Below are 25,438 nucleotides of genomic sequence, written 5' to 3'. Positions count from 1 at the left end.
TTGACTCCACCGTGCAGGGACGTTCATGCGCAGGGACGTCACGGACGTCTGCTGCACACGGACGTCCCTGCGGGTTGTCATCAAGGCAACGTCACTGGTCCGTGGCCGGACCGGAGAAGAGGGCCTCCTGGTGAAGATGGACAGCCCGGAATGACTAACCCTCCCCACCGCACGGTCCCTGCAGCATAGATGGCCGAAGATGGACGGCCCGCACCAGCTCACCCTTCCACAACTGGGGAGGTGAGTAGAAAACAAAAGGGGGGTCTGGATGATGACGAAGGGATTGACAGGCGGTGATGACGGCCAGGGGGATGAAGACGGGTTGATAATGACAGGGTGATGATGATGAGGGTGATAATGACGGGGATGATGATGACAGGGGTGTTAATGAAAGGGGGTCTGGATGATGACAGGGGGGATGATGTATTTTCCACCCTAGGCTTATAGTCGAGTCAATAACTTTTCCTAGGTTTTTGGGGTGACATTAGGGGCCTCGGCTTATATTCGGAACAGCTAATACTCGAGTATATACGGTATATAACATATCCTGCATTCTGATTGGTTTATAAGGCATGGTAGCATGTTTGGCTACATCATGCTTACGTTTTTAAAGTTTTTTTTTCTATATATCTACTTATATATATTCTTTTGCTACTGAGTTAGTGAAAGAGGTTTTAAAGCATAATACTCGCATCTACACAGAGTCACAGTACATGGTTTGCCATTAAAGGATTTAATCGCTATGGAACCTGCTCTAACTGTAAACTAACAAATTTCCACAAAACAACCACCACAGTACAATCAACAGCGAATAGTTTCAAATGGGAGATTATAGGGGTACTCCGGTGGAAAACTTTTTTTTTTTTATCAACTGGTGCCAGAAAGTTAAACAGATTTGTAAATTACTTCTATTAAAAAATCTTAGTCCTTCCAGTACTTATTAGCTGCTGAATACTACAGAGGAAATTCTTTTCGGAACACAGAGCTCTTTGCTGACATCACGAGCACAGTGCTCTCTGCTGAAATCTCTGTTCATTTTAAGAATTGTCCAGAGTAGGAGAAAATCCCCATAGCAAACATATGCTGCTCTGGACAGTTCCTAAAATGGACAGAGATGTCAGCAGAGAGCACTGTGGTCATGATGTCAGCAGAAAGCACTGTGTTCCAAAAAGAAAATAATTTCCTGTGGTATTCAGCAGCTAATAAGTACTGGAAGGATTAAGATTTTTTTAATAGAAGTAATTTACAAATCTGTTTAACTTTTTCCCCCCCCATCGGAGTACCCCTTTAAAGGGGTACTCCACCCCTAGACATCTTATCCCCTATCCAAAGGATAGGGGATAAGATGTCTGATCACGGGGGTCCCGCCGCTGGGGACCCCCGCAATATAGCATGCGGCACCCACCTGTTTCTGCTCCGGTAGCGCTGGAGGGTCTGGGTCCCGACCACGGGAACGGAAGTTCGTGACGTCACGACTCCGCCCCCGTGTGATGTCACGCCCCGCCCCCTCAATGCAAGTCTATGGGGGCGGGGCGTAACAATTCCCATCCATTCCATTAGATATTTACTAGAATAGATTACATATATTTATGATCAGTATAGTGTTTTCTCTCTTCTATCTCAGTGAAATTCAATTAATAAGGTATAATGTTAATGAAATAAATATCTAGTCCACAAACAACAGTAAGTCTTTATTAAAGTCTTAAAAGACTATGTGCACCTCTGAAAAGCATCTTTTATTTCTAGCTTTTAAGTTATTTGAACTTTTATTCTAGCTTTGTAATTGGTGCAAAAACAAAGGTTTTTATTAAAAATATTGCCTATTTTTGCTTCTGCAGCCTCTAAAGTGTGCTGTATGAGTTCATTTCTATCTTTGTTTGTAAACTACCTATATGATTATCCCCAGCAGACTTGAATCTGCTCTCTGCTTTCATTCCAGCATGTGTGAGCTGCCCTTCAGGGTTTCTCTACTGCCTGTCTACTATCTGAGCTGGGGTGTAACCTTCTCCTGTTTCCTTCCTGTTGCTTTCTCTAACACTGAGAAAGCAGATTAATTTATATTTCTCTGAGTACTGAAGACTATTTAGAAATATTCTGCAATCAGGAAAGAAAGCAATACAAATAATCAGTGTAAAGGAGTACATAACCTGTAAAGCATCACTGTCATTTGAAAAACTTTTAACATGTTGTCCAGATGCTGTCACTTTGAGTTTAAATGACAACAAATTATAAAAATGCAATAACTGACAACAGTGAAAACAACACAACAGCCTAAGACATCATCATGGTCAAAACATCACGTCCATTGTTTACTGCTGGAGAAATGTTCCTATTGATCCACATAACCAGCCAGGGATCCATCGACATGCAAGGAGCTGTATGAAATAGAGAAAAATGTTATTAACTCAAAGAGAAGTATGTCCCTTCCATACAGTGAAGTAAAACACATGAAAACATCTTAAAAGGGGTACTCCAGTGTGACAAAACTTTTCGGAACAGAGTTGAAGTGCTTTAAAAAAAAAAAAAAATAAATAGAAAAAAAAAAAAAGAACACATACTCACCTGCTTCGATTCCCACAGATGCTTTTCTGACGGCTCTCAGTCCCACAGCTCCTGCTTTCTCTAATGTGTTAATCCTGCAGGAAATGGCTGCTAGCCAATCCCTGGCTGCAGTGGTGACGCGCCTCAGTCTGCGATTGGCTCTGTAGGCATTTCCTGCAGTGTGAAACATAGAGGAAGCAATAGAAATGGGACTGAGATCTGTCAGAATGGCAGCTGTGGGAATCGAGGCAGGTATGTTTTTATTTTTTATTATTAAATTACCCTGATTCCATTGTGAAATGTGAAGAAGAGAAATAACTACTATTTAACAAAAAATTGTCACTGTACCCATAGCAACCAATCATTGCAGCTTCCCTTTCTTATAGACAGTAGAGATGAGCGAACTTACAGTAAATTCGATTCATCACGAACTTCTCAGCTCGGCGGTTGCTGACTTTTCCTGCATAAATTAGTTCAGCTTTCCGGTGCTCCGGTGGGCTGGAAAAGGTGGATACAGTCCTAGGAAAGAGTCTCCTAGGACTGTATCCACCTTTTCCAGCCCACGGGTGCACCTGAAAGCTGAACTAATTTATGCAGGAAAAGTCATCAAATGCCGAGCAGAGAAGTACGTGACGAATCAAATTTACTGTAAGTTCGCTCATCTCTAATAGACAGCTCTCATGAATCTCCCCCAATGTGTTTTTTTTGTAGCTATTTAACCCCTTAAGGACCAAGGACGTACTGGTACGTCCTGGGTCCTTTCCCTTTCTATAACGGCCGGGACCCATGGCTCATATAGCGCGGCACTGATCGCGGTGCCGCGCGCTATTAACCCTTTAGACACAAAGGGCAAAGTTGAACGCCGCGTCTAAAGTGAAAGTAAACCAATGCCGGTTAGCTCAGGGAGCTGTTCGGGATCGCCGCGGTGAAATCGCGGCATCCCGAACAGCTTTGGACAGCAGGAGGGTCCCCTTACCTACCTCCTGTTGTCCGATCGCTGAATGACTGCTCAGTGCCTGAGATCCAGGCATGAGCAGTCAAGCGGTAGAATCATTGATCAATGGTTTCCTATTAGGGATGTAAGAAAAAATCGATTCGCGCGATTATCGCGATTTTTTGTTCCGCGATACTGAATCGATTTTCAAATTCTGAGAATCGATTTTTTTTTATAAATTATTATAATTAACATGCTACCGCGAGACTACAGACTCAGAACAAACAGGAAGGAGAACGTACGCAGTCTATGCACTCACAGGACAACTCTCGCGGGATCTTGTTCTTTCTCAGCTGCGAGTCGCAGCTGAGAAAGAACAAGATCCCGCGAGAGTTGTCCTGTGAGTGCGTATGTTCTCCTTCCTGTTTGGTCTGAGTCTGTAGTCTCGCGGTAGCTGCTGCAGAGTGAACGCTGCATCAACATGGCTGGCAATGAAAAAGAGATTCGGGACGCGCCGGGGAGTTATAAGGCGGGCATTTGGACTCATTTTGGATTCTACAATAAACCAGGGAGTAAGGAGTATGACAAGAGCCATGCAGTGTGCAAAATATGTCAGGCCAGAATCAAATACTGCGGGAATACGACAAACCTACGTGCCCACATGGCCAGGCATCATTGCGACATAGAGGTAAACTTAAAACAAGCAGCTAGTACCACTACCCCCGCTTCTCAGAGGACTCTTGACCAAGCTAATACTGCCAAGTTTCCACCAGGCTCGATTCGTGCAACAAGAATAACACAATCTGTGCTCTATTTCATTTGCAAAAACCTGCGCCCTCTTAGTGTGGTGGAGAACGAGGGCTTTCAGATTATGGTGAATGAGATGGAGCCCCGCTACGCCCTACCCTCCCGACAACACATCACAGACATCGCTTTACCGAAGATGTACAAAGATGTAAAGAAGGTTGTGCTGGAGGAACTGAGTTCTGCCGGGAGAGTGGCTTTGACATGTGATGCTTGGACTTCCAGATGTACCGAGTCGTACGTGACCATAACAGCTCATCACATTACGGGCGAGTGGAAGTTAGTCTCACACGTGCTGCAAACGCGAGCCATATATGACAGCCACACTGGCGAAAACATTGCAGGTTTGCTCCGTGGTGCTCTTGATGAATGGGGCTTGACTGCTAAAGATCCCGTTGTCGTCACAGATAATGCTGCCAATATGGCTGTGGCTGCTAGACTTGCACAGGTTAGCCACATTCAGTGTTTTGCTCACAGCCTAAACCTAGCCTCACAGAAAGCACTTAAACTACCATCAGTGGCCAGACTGCTTGGAAGAATTAGGCGTGTCACTGGCTTTTTTAGGCGCAGTGCAATAGCCAGTCACCAGCTAAATCTCAAACAGGACCAACTCCAGCTACCAAAGCACAGGCTGATTACAGATGTCGTTACACGCTGGAATAGCTCCTATGACATGACTGAGAGGTTTTTAGAACAGCAACCAGCAATATGTGCAGCACTTCTTTCCAATGAGGTCAGGAAAAATGAAAAGGATATCTTCACATTGACTGAGTCAGACATCACATGTGCAGAAGAGGTCCTGAAAGCTCTGAAGCCTATGAAAGATGCCACATTAGTGATGTCAGAGGAGAGCATGCCAACACTGTCACTGATTGCACCACTTCATGCCAAGCTCATCATGGGCACTGAACGAAGTCCTGATGATTCAGATACAGTCAAGGATATTAAGGAAGCAATAGCACAAGATCTAAAAAAAAGATATGCAAATGAAAAGGAGACCCTGTACATGGCATCAGCTGTTGACCCTCGGTTCAAGAATCTACCCTTCCTCCCTGCTGATGAGGCTGATGACATCTACGCACGACTGACTGAAGCTGTGGAGGTTGAGATACAAAAGCTAACTACTACTTCTACTATGGTAGGTGAGTGAAGGCATCAAAGCAATATTGAGTTTGACATTATGTTATTTATATCTTAAGTTTCAATTTGATTACTGCTTGTTTTTGTTTTTCAGCAGCAAGAAGAAGAGGAGGACAAAGAAGACAATCAACCAGCAACTAACATCCAGCCACCCATGAAGAAACCCAGAGCATCATGTGCATTGGCGGAGCTGCTTGGACAAACTTTTTCCTTTGACAAACACCATCGAGCACAAAAATCTGCACATGATGTTGCAGCAACTGAAGTTAGAATGTTTAGAGATGAAACCCCCTTGCCTCTCAGTGATGACCCTCTTGACTGGTGGAGGAAGCACATTGCAGAGTATCCTCACATAGGTAGAGTAGCAAAGTGTTTCCTCTGCATCCCTGGTACAAGTGTCTCTGCAGAACGAGTTTTCTCCACTGCAGGAGACATTGTGTCTGCACAAAGAAGTGTCCTTAAAGCTGGGCATGTAGATCAGCTTGTGTTCCTCAACAAGAATCTTAAGATGAAGAAAAAATAAGCTCAGTAGCTCACATGTTCCATCCTTTTAGTCATAGTAGTCATGTCATAGGAGCTATTCCAGGCGTTGGCGTTTGTTATACTGCAAACATGTTTTGCTGACGTTGCACTTTTAACAGTGTAGGGTTTTATAATAGTTGTCTAACTTGTCTTACTACGTCTACTACAGATGTACATATTCTGCAGAAACACTTGTACCATGGATGCAGACAAAACACTTTGTAGTGTACTCTACCTTTTTGAGGATACTCTACTATTCCAGGCGTTGGCCTTTGTTTTATACTGCACAGATGTTTTGCTGTGCCTGTTGCACTTTTAAGTGTAGAGTTTATAATTGTTGTGTTACTGTTATCAATAACTAACTATTAAGTAAATATCTACACTTAAAAGTGCAACAGCTAAACATCTGTGCAGTATAAAAAAAAAGTCCTGGAAGCAGAGTATCCTCCTCACATAGGATTAGAATATTGCGCATAATGGCCCAGATTTATCAAACTGTGTGACAGAAAAAATAGAGAAGTTTCCCCCCAGCAACCAATCACAGCTCAGCTAACGAGCTCTGGTAAAGTGAAAGCTGAGCTGTGATTGGTTGCTGGGGGGAAATCTCTCCACTTTTTCTCTCACACAGTTTGATAAATCTGGGCCAATGAGTTTTCTCCACTGCAGGAGACATTGTGTCTGCACAAAGAAGTGTCTTTATAGCTGGGCATGTAGATCAGCTTGTGTTTCTCAACAAGAATTTTAGTAGATTACATAACATTACAATGCAAAAAAAAACCTTGCATGTTCCATCCTTTTATACTTACTTATAGTCATGTCATAGGAGCTATTCCAGGCGATGGCCTTATACTCCTGGTACTCCACACAAATGTTTTGCTGTTGCACTTGTAAGTTTAGGGTTTCATAATAGTTGTCTAACTTGTACCACGTCTAGTATGTACTTATTCTGCAGTCACTTGTAGCAGGGGGGCAGACAAAACACTTTGCTAGTACTGTGAGGAAGATACTCTGCTATTCCAGGCATTGGCCTTTTTTGTGTTAATGCTCTCACCGCTGTTTTCCTATTACACTAGTGTAGAGTTTATATAGTTGTCTCCACTCTTACTGTGCTAGTAGTACAGTAAGGCAACTATAAAAAAATAACACTACACCAGTGCAACAGCAAAACAGCTGTGCAGTATAACAAAGGCCAACGCCTGGAATAGCAGAGTCGTATGTGTGAGGACTAGGATTATGGATACTCTGCTATTCCAGGCGTTGGCCTTTTGTGTTACTGAACAGATATTTTGCTGTTGCACCTTTAAGTGTAGAGTTTGTCTACTGTTATATATTGCACCTTAAAGCTTAAAGGAACATTTAACAGTTGAAGTTGGTAGCCTTTATGTTAACTCTGAAAATGCATTAAAGCAGGATTGCACTTTATTTTATTTTTTTGTAAAAAAACATACTGGAAGGAATAACCTTATTTATAAGGCACATGCCTTCATATTTTATTTATGTTATACAGAATTGTATTTATTTGTGAAATCTAGTATCAAACCTCAGCTAAGCTGTCAAAAAGTATTAGGTTTGTTATAAAAAAAAAAAAAAAAAATCCTGCAAGCACAAGAGTTTGTTGCTTAAACACTTGTTTGACTTTGTAAGTCCTCATTGTTCTTAAGAAAAAATAAATGTATATTTAATACAGTACATCTTTGTGTGAATGTAGTATTGATGTGTAGAATAAGTTTTCCCAAGCTTTTAATAGGGAATATCGCGATATATCGCGATATATCGCCATCATGACAGTATCGCGATATATCGCGATATATCGAATCGCCACCCTGGTATCGCGATTCGAATCGAATCGCCAAATTATTGGCGATTCACACCCCTATTTCCTATGAGAAACCATTGATCAATGTAAAAGATCAGTGTGTGCAGTGTTATAGCCCCCTATGGGAGCTAGAACATTGCAAAAAAAAACAAAAAGTGAAAAAAGTAAAGTGAATAAAGATCATTTAACCCCTTCCCTAATAAAAGTTTGAATCACCCCCCTTTTCTCATTTAAAAAAAAACTGTGTAAATAAAAATAAACACATGTGGTATCGCCACGTGCGGAAATGTCCGAATTATAAAATTTATAGTTGATTAAACCGCGCAGTCAATGGCGTACATGCAAAAAAAGTCCAAAATAGTAACTTTTTATATAATGAAAAAATGAATAAAAAGCGATCACAAAGTCCAATCAATACAAAAATGGTATTGCTAAAACCTTCAAATCAGGGCACAAAAATGAGCCCTCATACCGCCCCATACGTGGAAAAATAAAGTTATAGGGGTCAGAAGATGACAATTTTAAAAGTATAAATTACCCTGCGTGTAGTTATGATTTTTTCCAGAAGTACGACAAAATCAAAACTATATAAGTAGGATATCATTTTAATCGTATGGACCTACAGAATAAAGAGAAGGTGTCATTTTTACCGAAGAATAAACTGCGTAGAAACGAAGGCCCCCAAAAGTTACAAAATGGTGTTTTTTCTTCAATTTTGTCGCACAATTATTTTTTTTCCATTTCATTGTAGATTTTTGGGTAAAATTACTGAAGTCGTTACAAAGTAGAATTGGTGGCGCACAAATAAGCCACCATATGGATTTTTAGGTGCAAAATTGATAGAGTTATGATTTTTTAAAGGTAAGGAGGAAAAAGTTAAAGTGCAAAGACGGAAAAAACTCTGGTCCTTAAATGGGCACTGTCACCAAACTTAAAAAAAAAAAAAGTTGTAGTACTTATGTACTACAACATATCTCTAATATATATTCATTATTTTTTTATCATTAAAATAGTGTATTTTACTTTAGAAAACCGTCCACTAGGGGTCTCCCTCCTAGTGGACGGGGGGTGGGAAGAAGTGGGGTAGCGCCACAGACATGGCCATAACAAAGTTATTGTTCTCAACACAGGGTGCCTCCAGTTGTTTCACCACTACAACTCCCAGCATGCCATGACAGCCAATAGATGTCAGGGCAAGCTGGGAGTTGTAGTGGTGAAACAGCTGGAGGCACCCTGTATAGGAGCTAAGGGCGGAAGTCAGCCCCGCCCAGCAGGCATCTGTGACGTTGCGCCTGCTGGGGAAGTCTGCCTGGTAAGTGAGGACACTACCAGGCAGACAAAAAGCCATTTCTCAGACAGTAAAAAAATTAAATTAAATTAAAGGCAGGGAGGGGGTTAGGGATAGATGGAATAGGCAGGGACAGAAAAAAAAAAAGGATGATGGGAGCTACTATTTAAGGGGTTAATTAAACATATATTTCTCTGTAGCCATATTGGGGATAGATTTGCAAAAAGATAACTAAACATGTAGCACTCACCAGTGGACGTTCATTTCTTCCATCTTTATTGTAGCGTTACAGCAATACAAAATACAGCTTTGGCTAATGCAAGGGAAAGTTGTCCATGCCTCTGTACTGCAACTTTCCTTGCATGTAATGCGAACCTGTCTTTCGTATTGCTGTAACTCTACAATTAATATGGAAGAAATTAATGTCCACTGGTGAGTGCTACGTCTTTATTTCACTGCTTTTTGCAATTGTTCTGTACCTGCTTTGCTTGATGTATAACCACCCTTACTATGGCTAATTGATCTTTTGTATCTGTCCAGACGGTAATTAAGGACTATCACTGCTGTGCCTAGGTATTTTTCTCTACTTTTCCATATAGTTGATATATACTTCCTCACTGTACTGTCTGTGTAGACATGACAACAGACAGCTATTATATAAGTCCAGGTTACACCTTGTGGATTTAGGTACAGGCTTTGCTTTACATTTGGAGGGGGTATTTTATGCCCCATATGCATAAGTGTCACAGATTTAAAAAAAATATATAAAATTGTAGTTGTAAATTCAGTCATGAACAAGGCTTTGAATAATCAGGGTGGTCCACTGGCCCTGTTAGTCTGATCTCTCCCTATTTATGTATAAGAAAAGGTCAAGGCCAGAAGACCTTCCAAATAAAATGGAGCCCAATTCCTGACCGAAGATAAAACTATGATCACTGCTGTTATTGAGCCCAGGAGAATCCCTTTCATGGTGCACAGCTACTTATCCCTCCCTACTTTTTAGGGAGCGGTACCCCAACTGGGCTGTTTGCCAGTAGTACACACATAAGAACTTCCTGCCTTAGTTGCCTGTCCAGTCACAGCACAGGACCTGCACCTTTCTGCTATGCTATAACAAGAGGACTGGTGAATGCACACTTAAAAGGCTGACATTGTACTGGGCTGATGATTTACAGTACACTACTACAGATGAAATGTGGGTGGAGAAGGGGTTACTGGGGCACTTGCTTTGAATGGTGCTGTGTGAGCAGAAATAACAGAAACAGCAGAAAAGATAAGCCTGCAGACAGTGCAGATTGTGTGGGGAATGGACACAGCTTGCAGGTGCACAGTACTTCTCGCTCCCTCTTTCCCACACATAGCAGTGGCTAAGCCCTGCCCATACTTCCTGTGTTCCATTTTGCTGTGACTGTTATTAGAGATGTTTTGAACCTGACAACAGACGGTGGATAGCACATTGCAGGGAAGAAAAAATACAGTGACCAAGACATTAGAAAGGTTATTCTGTGGTAAAGAGTAATTTTTGGTAAATATTTGTTTACTGAACAATTTCTTTCAGGAAAGAAAAGTACAAAAATACAATTCTAACATCTATACAAATGTAAGCTAATGTATGCAAAAATGTACGATATACCAGATATATATATAATCATATACTACCTGCAATGAATGAGCCCAATATCCTGTGGTCCTAGTGGAGAACCCCAGTGTTCTCACTGCATGGTGAACATACACATCAGGAGATGGAGCAAACATTGGTAAGATTCCAGAAGAGGAGGAAGATTTGCTTCCTACATACAAAGGAGTCAAACACTGCACAAATATTCCACTGGACGACATATCAGAACCTAATTGTCTGCTGAAGGTTTCCAGATAAGCCTAGATGAAGGAAAACACAGCAATAAAAATGCATAGTTTAGTAGCAGTGGTTTCGAGATGTAAGTGGTTGGTACACTGTGAAGAAGCCCTGTGAAGTCTTAGTTTAGAAACAACCCCATTCAGATGTATAGATTTTTCACACACACACACACACATATACATATACATATATATATATATATATATATATATATATATATATATACCGTATTTATCGGGGTATACCACGCACCGGCCTATAGCACGCACCCTCATTTTACCAAGGATTTTGGGTAAAAAAAGTTTTTTACCCAAATATCCTTGGTAAAATGAGGGTGCGTGTGTGTGCATGCGTATACCCCAATACATCCCCAGGAAAGGCAGGGGGAGAGAGGCCGTCGCTGCCCGCTTCTCTCCCCCTGCCTTTCCTGGGGTCTAGAGCCCTGCTGCCGCCGCTTCTCTCCTGCTGGCTATCTGCGCCGCTGCCCGTTCTCTCCCCCTGACTATCGGTGCCAGCGCCGATAGCCAGGGGGAGAGAAGCGGCCCTGGCAATGGGGCAGCAGCGCCGATAGCCAGGGAGAGAGAAGGGGCAGCGGCACCCATTGCCGGCGCCGCTGCCCCGTTGCCTCCCCCATCCCCGGTTGTATAATTACCTGTTGCCGGGGTCGGGTCCGCGCTGCTTCAGGCCTCCGGTGTGCGTCCCCTGCGTCGTTGCTATGTATGCACTGTGCGGCGCAATGACGAGTGACGTCATTGCGCCGCGCCGTGCAGTGCATAGCAACGACGCATGGGATGCACACCCCACCGATAGACAGGGGGAGAGAATGGGCAGCGGCACCGATAGCCAGGGGGAGAGAAGGGCCGGCAGCAGGGCTCTAGACCCCAGGACAGGCAGGGGCAGGGAAGCCGGCAGCGATGGCAGGTCTCTGCACCTGCAAAGCCGCTGCAGTTCATTGATTTAAAGCGCCCGCTTTAAATCATTGAACTGCAGCGGCTTATGGGCGTATAACATGCAGGTAGACTTTAGGCTAAACATTTCAGCCTAAAAAGTGCGTGTTATACGCCGATAAATACGGTATATAAAATATATATAAGAAAAATTAAAATTGGTGGTTTATTCCATGTTGAAAGACAATGATCCATCTGCTTGGTGTGCAAGATTTATCATATATATATATATATATATATATATATATATATATATATATATATATATATATTTATATTTAGGGATCGACCTATATCGATTTTTTAGGGCCGATACCGATAATCTGTCACCTTTCAGGCCGATAGCCGGTAACTTATTCCGGTATAAGTTATCGGCTATTTCAACACTAACCCCCCCCCCCCCCCCCCCGGCGGGGCAGAAGCTGTTTTAAGCGCTTTAAATCAATGAACTGCAGCGGCTTTTGTGGTGCCAGAGACCGCCGCCCGCTTCTCTCCCCCTGCCTCCTGGGTTCCTGAGTCTAACCACCACAGTTGCCCCATCGCCTCCCCCCCCCCCCATCCTCTGCCCACATACCGCCGCCGCTGCCCCATTGCCTCCCCCCATCCTCTGGCCACATGCCGCTGCCCCATCGCCTCCCCCCCATCCTCTGGCCACATACCGCCTCCCCCCATCCCCGGTGTTATAATTTCCTGTTCCCGGGGGTCCGCGAGCCTTCTGGCTACGTCGGCGTCCTGCGCTGTCACTGTGCACGGTGACGTTGCGTTGGGGACATCACTCGTCATTACGCAGCGCACAGCACCAGTGCAGGAGCCAGAAGGATCGCGGACCCCGCGAACAGGTAATTATAACACCGGGGATGGGGGGAGGCGGCGGTATGTGGGCAGAGGATGGGGGGGGAGGCGATGGGGCAGCGGCATGTGGCCAGAGGATGGGGGGAGGCAATGGGGCAGCGGCGGCGGTATGTGGGCCGAGGATAGGGGGAGGCAATGGGGAAGCGGCGGCGATGGTCGTCTCTGGCCGGGGGGCGGGGCATTATCGGCAAGGTAATTGCCGATAATGTCCAAAATCGCCATTATCGGCCGATAATATCGGCCAAACCGATAATCGGTCGATCCCTAATATATATATATATATATATATATATATATATATATATACAGAACATCGCATGAAATGAATAATGCCTGATAAAAAGGCAAAAGGCACCAGAAAGGTTGCTCTTTAATGGTGCATTAGCACCCGTAACTAATGAGTTTATGATAATTGCAGGCAGAACCTTGACTTGTTTCTTTAAGCCAGTGGTCCCCAAACTGTGGCCCTCCAGATGTTGCAAAACTACAATTCCCAGCATGCCTGGACAGCCCTTGGCTGTCCAGGCATGCTGGAGTTGTAGTTTTGAAACATCTGGAGGGCCACAGTTTGGGGACCACTGCTCCTGAATTGCCTAAAGTGGCAAGTCCAGGTTCTGCCTGCAGTTACAGTTAATGCAAGTTCTTGCTGCGGCCAGTACTGCGGCATGTAAGAGCGCCCGAAAAGCTAAATTTCCAACATATGCTTACAGTGAAGGAAAAAATATTTGATCTCCTGCTGACTGAAAAGTGAGAGACAAAGGGGGAGATTTATCAAAACCTGTGCAGAGGAAAAGTTTACCAGTTGCCCATAGCAACCAATCAGATCAATTCTTTCATTTTTAAATGGGCCACTCAAAAATGAAAGAAGCGATCTGATTGGTTGCTATGGGCAACTGGTCAACTTTTACTCTGCACAAGTTTTGATAAATCTCCCCCATAATAACTACAAAAAAATTCTGAAAAACACATTTAAAATAAGTTATAAATTGATTAGCATTTTTTCCCAGTAAAATAAGTAATTCACCCCTTGGCAAAATATGACTTAGTACTTGGTGGCAAAACCTTGTTGGTAGTCACAGAGGTCAGATGTCTCTTGTAGTTGGCCACAAGGTTTGCACACATCTCAGGAGGGATTTTGTCCTATTCCTCACAGCAGAGCCTTTCCAAGTCATTAAAGGGGCACTCCGATGCTCAGCGTTTGGAACAAACTGTTCTGAACACTGGAGCCGGGAGCTTGTGGCATCATAGCCCCACCCCCTCAATGCAAGTCTATGGGAGGGGGCGTGACAGCCGTCACATCCCCTTCCATAGACTTGCATTGTGGGGGCAAGGCTATGACGTCACAAGCTCCCGGCATCGGCTCCAGTGTTCGGAACAGTTTGTTGCCCCTTTAAGGCTTTGAGGCTGATGTTTGGCAACTTTGAACCTTAAAGGGGTACTCCTGCGCTTATACATCCTATCCCCTATCCAAAGGATAGGGGATAAGATGCCTGATCGCGGGGGTTCCGCCGCTGGGGACCCCCGTGATCTTGCACCCCAGTTAAAATCAGTCGCCGGAGCGTGTTCCCTCCGGGTCTGTTTACCGGCGACCACGGGGCCGGCGGCGTGTGATGTCAGGCCTCTGCCCCCCGTGTGACGTCACGCTCCGCCCCTCAATGCAAGCCTATGGGAGACAGCTGTCAGACCCCCTCCCATAGGCTTGCATTGAGGGGCAGAGCGTGACATCATGCGGAGGCGTGACGTCACACACCGCCGGCTCCGTGGTCGCCGGTAATCAGACCCGAAGTGAACATGCTCCAGGGACTGATTTTAACTGGGGTGCTGTGTGCAAGATCACGGGGGTCCCCAGCGGCGGGACCCCCGTGAACAGGCATCTTATCCCCTAACCTTTGGATAGGGGATAAGATGTCTAAGCGCCGGAGTACCCCTTTAAGCTTCCTCCACACATTTTCTATGGGATAAAGGCCTAGAGACTGGCCTGGCCATTTCAGGACCTTTAAGTGCTTTTACTTGAGCCACTACTTTTTAGCCTTGGGTCCCTGTCATGCTGGAATACCCATTCAGGACCCATTTTCAATGCCCTGGCTGAGGAAAGTAGGTTCTCACCCAAGATTTGATGGTAAACAGCCCCATCCATCGTCCCTTTAATGCAGTGAAGTTGTCCCATACCCTTAGCAGAAAGACACCTTTAAAGCATAATGTTTCCACCACAATGTTTGATGGTGGGGATGGTGTTCTTAAGGTCATAGGCAGCATTTCTTCTACTCCTCCAAACACAGCGAGTTATTGCCAAAGAGCTTGATTGTTGTCTTCTCTCACCAGAACACTTTTACCCATTTCTCCTTGGAAACATTCAGATGTTCATTGGCAAACTTCAGACAGGCCTGTACATGTGATTTCTTGAGTAGGGGGACCTTGTGGGCACAGCAGGATTCTTCATGGCATAGTGTGTCTTTATTTTCTTGGTGACTATGGCACCAACTTCCTTTGAGATCATTGACAAGATCCTTCCGAATACATCTGGGTGGTTTCCTCACCAGCCTTGTGTAGGTCTACAATCTTGTCCCTGACATCCCTGAACAGCTCTTTGGTCTTGGCCATGGTGGAGAGTTTGGAATCTGATTGATTGAGTCTGTGGACAGGCGTCTTTTATAAAGGTAACAAGCTAAGGTCTGAGCACTCCCTTTAAGAGATTGCTTCTAATTTCAGCTTGTAACCTGTATAAAAGACACCTAAGAGCCATAAATCTTGCTGACTGATAGGAAATCAAATATTTATTTCACTGAGTAAAATGCATATTAATCCATAATTCGTTTGAAATGCATTTTCTTAATTTTTCGTTGTTATTCTGTCTCTCACTGTTGAAATAACTTTATAACTTAATATCTTCACCATCCCTGGGGGCACAATTGTCCCCCGGGGATGGTGAGGATAATGATCTTAGCATACATAATGCATTGCCAAGCGTTATATATATGCTAAAATATGCTGATTGGTTCCCTTTGAACGGGTACTCCACTGGCCAGCGTTCAGAAGTAAGTGTTCCGAATGCTATTTTCGTGCTGCGGGGGTCGGTCACTCCCCTTGTGATGTAATGGCCACGCCCCCTCCCACAGACTTGCATTGAGATGGCATGGCCTTGATGTCACGAGGGGCGTGGCCAACCCATGCAGCGCGAAAATAGCGTTTGGAACATTTACTTCCAGTGGAGTACCCCTTTAAAATGATAGGCTCATCATTTCTTCGTCAGTAATCAAATAATATTTTACTTCACTGTATCACATTTTTGGAAAAGCCCTTCCCTTTTGTTTGTTTTTTGTCTACAGTTCCTGTGCAGACCTGTTTGTTTTCATGGAGGCACAGTACAAGAATAACAGAGTGTAGTCTAATCCTGTCACCCTAGATGTCTCCCTATACACAAATGGGGAGAGATCTAACAATGAAGGCTGATGGATCATCCAAATGACTCGGAGCACCTTTCCCAGCTGCAGTTACAACTATAATATATCTGAAATGGCAAGACCGTTTAGGGTAAATTATAGATCATTGTGATAAGGCAGCCTGTCAGTGTTTCCGGTTGACCCTGGTTTGGCAGCATGACACTAGTTCCTTCGATAATACTTAACCTTAGAAGCAGCAGTTTGAGAGTCACTTTTGCCAGCAGATCCAGATATCACGTTGACAATGGCTCCTCGCTTCTTCTCTACCATTCCAGGGAGCACTATATGAGCCATCATTACAGCTGAAGCTACGTTGACATGAATGGTATCCCAAACTTTATCTTCTGGAATCTCAACAATACGTTCTGGATTCTCATCGAACACTCCAGCATTATTGACTAGAATGCCAACATCTAAATTCCTCAATGCTTCCCTAATGGAAGGATACACCTCTTGACCCTGGCTGAAATCTACATCAATGAAGTTGGTGTTAACACCATAAGTTCTAGTGATGGCCTCTGACACATTGTGTAACTGGTCTCTCTTGCTGCAGATCAGGATGATATTCAGACCACACTTTGCTAGCTCCTCCGCATATGCCTTGCCAATGCTGTTGGTGGCACCTAGTAGATAGAAGGAAACAAAGAAACTATTTTAGTAACCTCTTTGCGTTGTCCATATAAAACCATGCTACATCTTCCTTATATTTCCCCTATTCCTATTCTCTACAAGAGTCTTGTGATGACAGATCTCTGCCTCAGGGGTGTCAAGCAAGAATGCACATGTTTAGGGACCATCCACTTTCTTCAGCTGAGAGTCTCAACCTCCATGACTACAAGCAGGCGATTGTTACACAGCATGTGTGGCATTCAAACTTCTATGAATTAACGCAGCTAATACTACTATTCATAGGGAAATGTTTAGGAAAAGATTTGTGTACATCAGTTGCCTTCAAACTGCGGACCTCCAGCTGTTGCAAAACTACAATTCCCAGCATGCTGGCAGTAGTAGTTATGCAATAGATGGAGGTCCACAGTTTAGAGGCCACTAGCCTACACCATAAGGCAGTGAGGACACTTTAAAGGGGTAGTCCAGAAAAAACAACAACTTATCCCCTATCCACAGGATAGGTGACAAGTGTCTGATCGTGGGGGATCTGACCACTGGGACCCCCCGCGCAATCTCCTCCCCGGCGCCGCAGTTGAGGAGATCACAGGGGGTCCCAGCAGTCAAAGTCAACCAACGCCACCCCCCGTGATCGGGCACTTATCCCCAAAATTCAGCAGAAATTCCGTTCAGCAAAGCATGCTGAATGGAATTGCGGAATTCCAGCAGAATTACTGTATTCTCAGAACACAGAATTCCAATGAAATTCAAGCCCCATTCATTTCAATGGGATTCCGCCACAGAATTTTGCAAAATATAAGACTGGTCTTATATATCTGCGGAATGCAGAATGCAAAATTCTTCTGCCTGAATGGGACTGCGGAATCCCATTTACGGCGGAATTCATCCATTGAATTCTGCCTTGTCCACTTACCCTAAAGCTGTTAAAGGGGTACTCCACCCCTAGACATCTTATCCCCTATCCAAAGGATAGGGGATGTCTGATCGCGGGGGTCCCGCCGCTGGGGACCCCCGCATTCTACCATGCGGCACCCACCTTTGACGGCTTCCAGAACCGCTGGAGGCCCTCAGGCTAATACCATCCCGACCACGGGGACGTAAGATCGTGATGTCACACCCGCCCCCTCAATGCAAGTCTATGGGAGGGGGCGTGAAAGTGGTCAAACCCCCTCCCATAGACTTGCATTGAGGGGGCGGGGTGTGATGTCACACGGGGGCGGAGTCGTGATGTCACGATCTTACGTCCCCGTGGTCGGGATGGTATTAGCCTGAGGGCCTCCAGCGGTTCCGCAAGCAGTTACAGGTGGGTGCCGCATGGTAGAATGCGGGGGTCCCCAGCGGCGGGACTCCCGCTATCAGACATCTTATCCCCTATCCTTTCGATAGGGGATAAGATGTCTAGGGGCGGAGTACCCCTTTAAGGGTGTGCTAGTCAACAAGTTTTACTAATTCCAAAGCTTCTACTTACCAGTCACCACTGCCCATTCTCCATAGTGCTGGACAAGGTCCTTCTTGCTGAGCAGACATGGGGTAACATGAAGTCTAAGCAGACTGTAGCAATCATACAAGATGCAGAGACCCTTTCTAGCTGTGTACAGGGCACCCACTACAGCCAAAAACTCCAAATGGTTCTGACAAGACCTGGCCACCTCTCTGTACAGAAGATGAAAGCTGTCTACTGCCGCCATGGAGGATACAGATCTGAAATCAGTGGAAAATCCATGTTAAAGAAATGAACATTTCACACAACAGATCAGTCATATGAAGAAAGGATTTGATCAACACTGTCTGACTGATCAGGTCTTATACCTCCTCACCTAATAGACCTATGGTAAAATTCATTTAATCCAGCATCTATGTAACCTGAGAGGTACCACATTATTAGCCATTCCACACCATCCCGCAGTCATAGAGACATAAAACTCAAGAGAGACCAACATAAAATGGACTCTTATAAGTTTGTCTTTTTTTTTTTTTAAACTAGGAAATATTTTACAATTAGCCTTATTAATGCTTATGAACATTACTCACTAGGTCATGCAGATTCTTTACAAGTCTTTTTTATGTGTATAGCTATATTTGGTTCACAAATCCCTCTATTCTGCTACTTACGCATTCTGTTATCCACTGCTCAGGAAGGGGTATGTCCCAGGCAAGCACTGAGCCCGCCCTCACTCACCAAGCATTCACTTCTTCCCCAGACTGTGCGTAGTCTCTTCATTCACTCACTGCAGGCTCTGTAACCTTCCCCTCAGACAGGATTCTGACAGGACAGGAGTGAGCACAGAGGATTGCTAGTCCCATCCTCACTTACTGGACTTTGTCCCTGCCTGTGCTACAGCTGGGACAAAGGTGATGCTTCAGTCACAAAGGATTATGTTCTGGTTGGTATGGGGACCCATAGTGGTCTATATTAAAAGCTTTTATGTCTATAAAAAGGAGATAGTATTTTTATGAAGTATATTAGAAAGATTAGAGTTTTGTTAAGATGTACAACATATAAAAAGTTTTTAAATCTGGCAGTGCCCATTTAAAGGAATTCTAATGTATATTTTGCCTTAAAGTACATACAAAGGGTTATGTTTAAGAAGCTGTGCTAGTCCACTCACAACAACCACTACAGACATTGGAAATGTGACATTGCTCTCATACAGGATCAGGGATGTTGAAATCCTATCGCCCGATGCCCGAGACATGCAGTTCCAGGAGCCAGGCAGGTGAATTTTTCAGGCCTTTAGCCCTGCTTCAGGCAAGTAGGGTCGGAGCTGAAAGCCCCCCACAAGTACGGTGGCGATCAGGGTGTATGGAGCGGGCCCCACATGGCGGCCCCCAGTGGATTCAAGTATCTGGGGGCCGCCGCTAATAGCCAGCACGCGGCATAGGGAGCTATAACACTGCACACACTGATCTTTTACCCTGATCCCTGCAAAACCATAGCTTTGCATGGATCAGTTTTTTAGGCGGTTGATTGCCCAAGCCTGCATCTCAGGCTTGGAGTAATCAAACGCCGATCGTACGCGATGGAGCAAGGTAAGGGACTTTTATCGCTATAGTCCCGATCAGCCCGACTGAGCTGCCGGGAAGCTTTTACTTTTGTTTTAGACGTGACCCCGTTTTAAATTCCGGGACCGGGTGCAGGGCGTACAGGTACGCCCTGCGTCCTTAAGAGGCTAGGGGCCATGGCTCTGTCATTGATAGTGTGGGGCTGGACCAGGCTTTATCGATGGTGAAAAAAAAAAAAAGGTTAATAAAAGTTTAAAAGACACACATTAACCCCTTCCATATTAAACGTTCCAATCACCCCCTTTTCCTATATAAAAAAACATAAAAATAAATATATTTGGTATCACTGCGTGCGTAATTGTCCGAACTATTAAAATATAACATTATATATCCCGTATGGTAATATGACGTAAATGTAAAAAAAAAAAAAAATACCAAACCCCAGAATTTTTTTATAACATCATATCACAGAAAAAATTTAAAAAAAGCGCTCAAATTAGCTAAAACTATCAAATATGCTAAATTATCTTTTTTTTTTATTTCACCTCACCAATATTTTTTTTCTTTTCTTGTTTAGGAGCATATGTTATGGAAAAATAAGAGGTGTCATTACAAAGTACAATGGATCCCAGAAAACACAAGCCCTCACATGGGTCTGTAGATGGAAAAATAAAAAAGTAATGATTATTATAGGGCGAGGAGGAAACAACAAGAGTGCAAAAATGAAAATTGGCCCAGAAAAGTGGATGGTCATAAGGGAGAAGGAGATTGTGCCCCCGGTTTTATTCCTTTGGACAAGTATTTTTTTTTCCACACTCATGAGGATGTTATGTAGTTTAGTCCCTAAATGATGGGTCCTTGGGGGGTAAGGGAAGAGGCTACTTTAAGAATATATAACCCCCATTCTTACTTGTGGCACAGATCATACCACAGTTAAGAACTACTTTATATGAAATACACATTACAATACTTGACACCTGACGTGTCGATTACTGAACCAACCTCTAACACAGGCAGCAGGTTATCTCCCTGAGGACAAAATGAACAGTGGGTTAAAATCTAACATGATCCTTCTCTTGGTTGGGTTAGATATGATAAAACAAGTGTAAAGGTAAAGTAGATGAGTCACCCTGAGCAATAAACCACGTACAGGGGCCACCGGCACACAAGAAGATTTGGGATATGCACTTATTAAAGGGGTAGTCCAGTGGTGAAAAACTTATCCCCTATCCTAAGGATAGGGGATAAGTTTGAGATCGCGGGGGGTCCTACCGCTGGGGCCCCTTGCGATCTCTCTGTACGGGGGCCCTGCTCTCGGCCCAGATAGCGGGTGTCGACCTCCGCACGAAGCGGCGGCCGACACGCCCCCTCAATACATCTCTATGGCAGAGTCGGAGATTGCCGAAGGCAGCGCTTCGGCTCTGCCATAGAGTTGTATTGAGGGGGTGTGTCAGCTGCCGCTTCCTGCGGAAGTAGACACGCCCCCTTCCCGCGGGCTGTCAGGGCTCCGTACAGGAGATCGCAGGGGGCCCCAGCGGTTGGACCCCCCGCGATCTCAAACTTATCCCCTATCCTTAGGATAGGGGATAAGTTGTTCACCACTGGACTACTCCTTTAATACATATTAACGGGGCCATTACCAGCACATAAAATACAAAGACATACAGGAACCAGAAATGCTTCAACACAACAGGATATCAGACCAAGTTTTCCCCTGTAAAAAATGTTTTTAATGCTTTGAGGAATGAGAAAAAACATGATTTGGCATGGGGGGTGGGAATGAATTGGCATGGGGGGGATGATTTGGCAAGGGGATGGGGGAATGATTTGGCATTACTTTTCCTACTTAATTATATTGTTGAGATTTTTTTAAAGCCTTATTACAGTGCAAAATTATTTATTGATATTTAGATTTTATCGTGTTTTGTAGGTAATTACACTCTGGAGTGAGTACAGAACAGTATCCCGTCATTTAGAAAGATGTTTAAAGGGTGCACGCACACCACGTTTTTGCTATACAGTTCCCATATACGGTTTCAAGTTAAAAACCATATGAAATCATATAGAAAACCGTATGCATTGACTTAACATTGTAAACTGTATGTCAAACGCATCATCTGGTTTAGTCCGTTTTGCCTCATAAGGTTTTGTCCGTTTTTTTACCCGTACCCAAAACCTGAGTCTACCACGTATTTTGGTCCGGGTGAAAAACCGTATTAAACCGTATACTTTTTTTTATTTTTTATTTTTTTTACATGGGAGTAAATGGGAATCATACAGAACTGTATGTGCGTACGGTTCCATCCGGTTTTCACCATCCGGTTTTTGACTTTGCACAGTTTTTTTTCTTGGAATTTCAATCAAACAAGTGAAACTTTATTCAAAATGGAGTGAAGAGTTAAAAACGTACACCGTTTTTCTTAAAAAACTGATGCAACCGTACATCATTTTTCAAACTGCATACGGTTTTTAACCGTATACGGGTTGAAATTTTTACACCCGTTTTGATACAGTTTAGTACGGTTTTGAGGAATCCGTTTTTCATCAAAAACCTGATACGGGAACTGTATTGCAAAAACATGGTGTGCATGCACCCTAAGCCTTTTTTCCCCCAAAAAGGGACATCTCCCAATAGTGGACACTTTTTTATTCCCCGTGAGGTTATGTTCACACTACGGATTATGAACAAAATCTCCGCTCGCAGAATTCCGCAAGCGGAGATTCCATTCTGGCGGCCGCCGCTGCAATACTTCGGCGGTGGGACCGTGCGGTACTGCACAGTCACCATTGACGGCTATGCAGTGTTCGCGGACTTCCACGTAAAAAATGAACAAGTTCTTTCTTTGCACGGAACAATTTCAGCGGCGTGAAATTCCGCAGTGTGAACGTGTCTCACGGAAACCCATTCACACTGATGCTTATGTTCACAGCACGTAATTCCGTTCATGGAATTCCGCGGGAATTACATAGTGTGAACATACCCATAGTGTCCGCTCTTGGGAGATTCTACTGTAGTAAGAGACAGAAGCAGACAGCTCCGTACACGGTGTAGCAGCCATGCTGGGTTATCGCTGCTCTACTCCTACTCACACCGATGGGAACTGAGCTGCAGTAACCCAACATGGCCACTATACAATGTGCGGTGCTGTCTGCTTCCAGCTCCATTCACTGAATATGTTGGCGCATAAATTCCCTTCCCTTAGTCTCTGTTCACATCTGCGCTGAAGCCTCCATCACAGATTCAATTACATCTGACAGTAGGAATAGCCCAGGAATTGACGTTTCACATGAAAGCAACAGACAGGACGACAGAACCTGACAGACCCTGTTATATATCAGTGGACTCTGCTGTACAATAGATCTGGGACTACATCATGGTTTCCATTCAGAACAATTAACACACATGTGAACAGCGCTTTATAATCTCTGCAGTACTACCAGAGCCAATGTAGATAGTATATTTAATTCAGTGTTTCCCAACCAGGGTGCCTCCAGCTGTTGCAAAACTACAACTCCTAGCATGCCCGGACAGCCAAAGGCTGTCCGGGCATGCTGGGAGTTGTAGTTTTGCAACAGCTGGAGGCACCCTGGTTGGGAAACACTGTTTTAAGCCCTTAACGACCACGGACGTATATTTACGTCCGAAGCCGACTCCCGATCTATGAAGCGCGCTCAGCTTCTTCGTATCTGGGGAGTCCCAGTTGCTATCAGCAACCAGGACCCGTGGCTAATACTGGACATCTCCGATCAGGCTGATGTCCGGTATTAAAGGGGTACTCCGGTGAAAACCTTTTATCTTTTAAATCAACTGGTGCCAGAAAGTTAAACATATTTGCAAATTACTGCTATCAAAAAATCTTAATCCTTCCAGTACTTATTAGCTGCTGAATGCTACAGAGGAAATTCTTTTCTTTTTGGAACACTGATGACATCTCTGTCCATTTTAGCAACCATACATAGCAGATGTATGCTAAGGGCAGCATGGTGGCTTAGTGGTTAGCACTGCTGCCTTGCTGTGCTGGGGCCTTGTGTTCAGATCCCACTAAGGACAACAATAAATAAAGACTTATTATAATAACGCCAGCAAAGAGCACTGTGCTCGTGATGTCATCAGAGAGCATTCCAAAAAGAAAAGAATTTCCTCTGTAGTATTCAGCAGCTAATAAGTACAGGAAGGATTAAGGATCAAAGTTGATTGCGGAATCTAAAATGGGAGAATACACTGCCGGTTAGCTCAGTGGAGCGGTTCGGGATAGCTGCGGTGAAATCACGGCATCCCAAACAGCTGAGAGGACAGCGGGAAGTGTCTTACCTTCTTCCTGGCTGTCCGATCAGCGTTTGATTGCTCAAAGCCTGAAATCCAGGCTTGAAAACACAGAAAACACTGATCAATGCATTCCTATGGCAATGCATTGAACAGTGCCTGTAATCAGTGTATGCAGTATTATAGCCACTAGAGGGGGCTATAACACTGCATAAAAAAAAGTTAATAAATGTGATTGAAACCCTTCCCTAATAATCAGAATCACCTCCCATTTAAAAAAAAATATAAATAAAAACAAACATGTGGTATTGCCACTTGCATAAATGTTTGAACTATAAAAATATATTGTTACTTAAACCGCACAGTCAATGTCGTACGCGCAAAAAAATTCCAAAGTCCAAAATAGCGTATTTTTGGTCACTTTTTATACCATTAAAAAAATAAATAAATCAAAAGCCATCAAAAAGTCAGATCAAAACAAAAATGGTACCGATAAAAATTTCAGCTCACGGTGCAAAAAAAGGAGCCCTCATACCGCCTTGTACGTGGAAAAATAAAAAAGTTATAGGGGTCAGAAGATGACATTTTTAAACGTATACATTTTCCTGCATGAAGTTATGATTTTTTCCAGAAGTAAAACAAAATCCAACCTATATAAGTAGGGGATCATTTTAATCGTATGGACCTACAGAATAAAGAGAAGGTGTCATTTTTACCAAAAAAATTACTAGGTTGAAATGGAAGCCCCCAAAATTTACAAAATGACTTTTTTTCTTCAATTTTGTTGCACGTTTGTTTTTTTGCGTTTCGCCGTAGATTTTTGGGTAAAATGACTGATGTCATTACAAAGTAGAATTGGTGGCGCAAAAAAAAAAAAAAAAAAAAAGCCATCATCTGGATTTTTAGGTGCAAAATTGAAAGTTTTTTTTTTTTTTTTAAATGTAAGGAGGAAAAAATGAAAGTGGAAAAACGCTACGTCCTTAAGGGGTTAATTTATGTGGTTTCACATGGAAGGAGGAGGGGGTGAGGATCTATAGTCAGTGTTTCCCAACCAGAGTGCCCTCAGCTGTTACAAAACTACAACTCCCAGCATGCCCGGACAGCAGTTGGGAAATACTGATCTATAAAACAAAGGAAGAGTTGAGTTGCCCATAGCAACCAGACAAATGTCAGCTCTAATTCTTAAAGGCCAGAAACTTGATGTATACATCTTCCCCACCCCCAGCATCTCTTGACAACCTCCCGGCCACACAGCCGTCTGCCAATCTGACCTGCAGCACCATCCGCCTCTGGACTGCGGGACAACGGCCTGAACGGTCACGTGATTCCAGCAGCAGGAAGCAGGAGGAGGAGGCTATGCTGATTGGTTAGTGTGCGACACGTGGGCGGTGCCTCTCCGTAG

The 25,438-nt window shown here is 43.9% G+C and overlaps 2 protein-coding genes across 4 annotated transcripts; one reads left to right on the top strand and one right to left on the bottom strand.

Annotated features, from left to right (window-relative positions):
- Positions 1-1,670: 1,670 nt before the first annotated feature.
- HSDL1 (hydroxysteroid dehydrogenase like 1) lies at positions 1,671-25,438 on the bottom strand. Of its 2 annotated transcripts, none has more exons than XM_056526408.1 (5): positions 25,308-25,438; positions 18,238-18,470; positions 16,329-16,765; positions 10,705-10,923; positions 1,671-2,375 (listed from the first exon to the last, which is right to left on the bottom strand). In XM_056526408.1, exons 2-5 carry the CDS (start codon positions 18,455-18,457, stop codon positions 2,310-2,312), a joined length of 942 nt encoding a protein of 313 aa, XP_056382383.1. In that variant the 5' UTR covers positions 18,458-18,470; positions 25,308-25,438; the 3' UTR covers positions 1,671-2,309. The 2 variants fall into 2 exon arrangements, with proteins under 2 accessions (XP_056382383.1, XP_056382382.1); XM_056526407.1 differs by having other exon boundaries at positions 25,245-25,323.
- On the top strand, positions 3,856-6,275 carry LOC130276694 (E3 SUMO-protein ligase ZBED1-like). 2 transcript variants are annotated; one of them, XM_056526406.1, is made up of 2 exons: positions 3,856-5,417; positions 5,517-6,275. In XM_056526406.1, the coding sequence occupies exons 1-2, from the start codon at positions 3,957-3,959 to the stop codon at positions 5,940-5,942; spliced, it is 1,887 nt and encodes a 628-aa protein (XP_056382381.1). In that variant the 5' UTR covers positions 3,856-3,956; the 3' UTR covers positions 5,943-6,275. The 2 variants fall into 2 exon arrangements, with proteins under 2 accessions (XP_056382381.1, XP_056382380.1); XM_056526405.1 differs by having other exon boundaries at positions 5,514-6,275.

This window comes from Hyla sarda, chromosome 6 (assembly GCF_029499605.1).
Source record: "Hyla sarda isolate aHylSar1 chromosome 6, aHylSar1.hap1, whole genome shotgun sequence".
Lineage (NCBI taxonomy): Eukaryota > Metazoa > Chordata > Amphibia > Anura > Hylidae > Hyla > Hyla sarda.
This window is presented reverse-complemented; position numbering and strand designations above follow the sequence as displayed.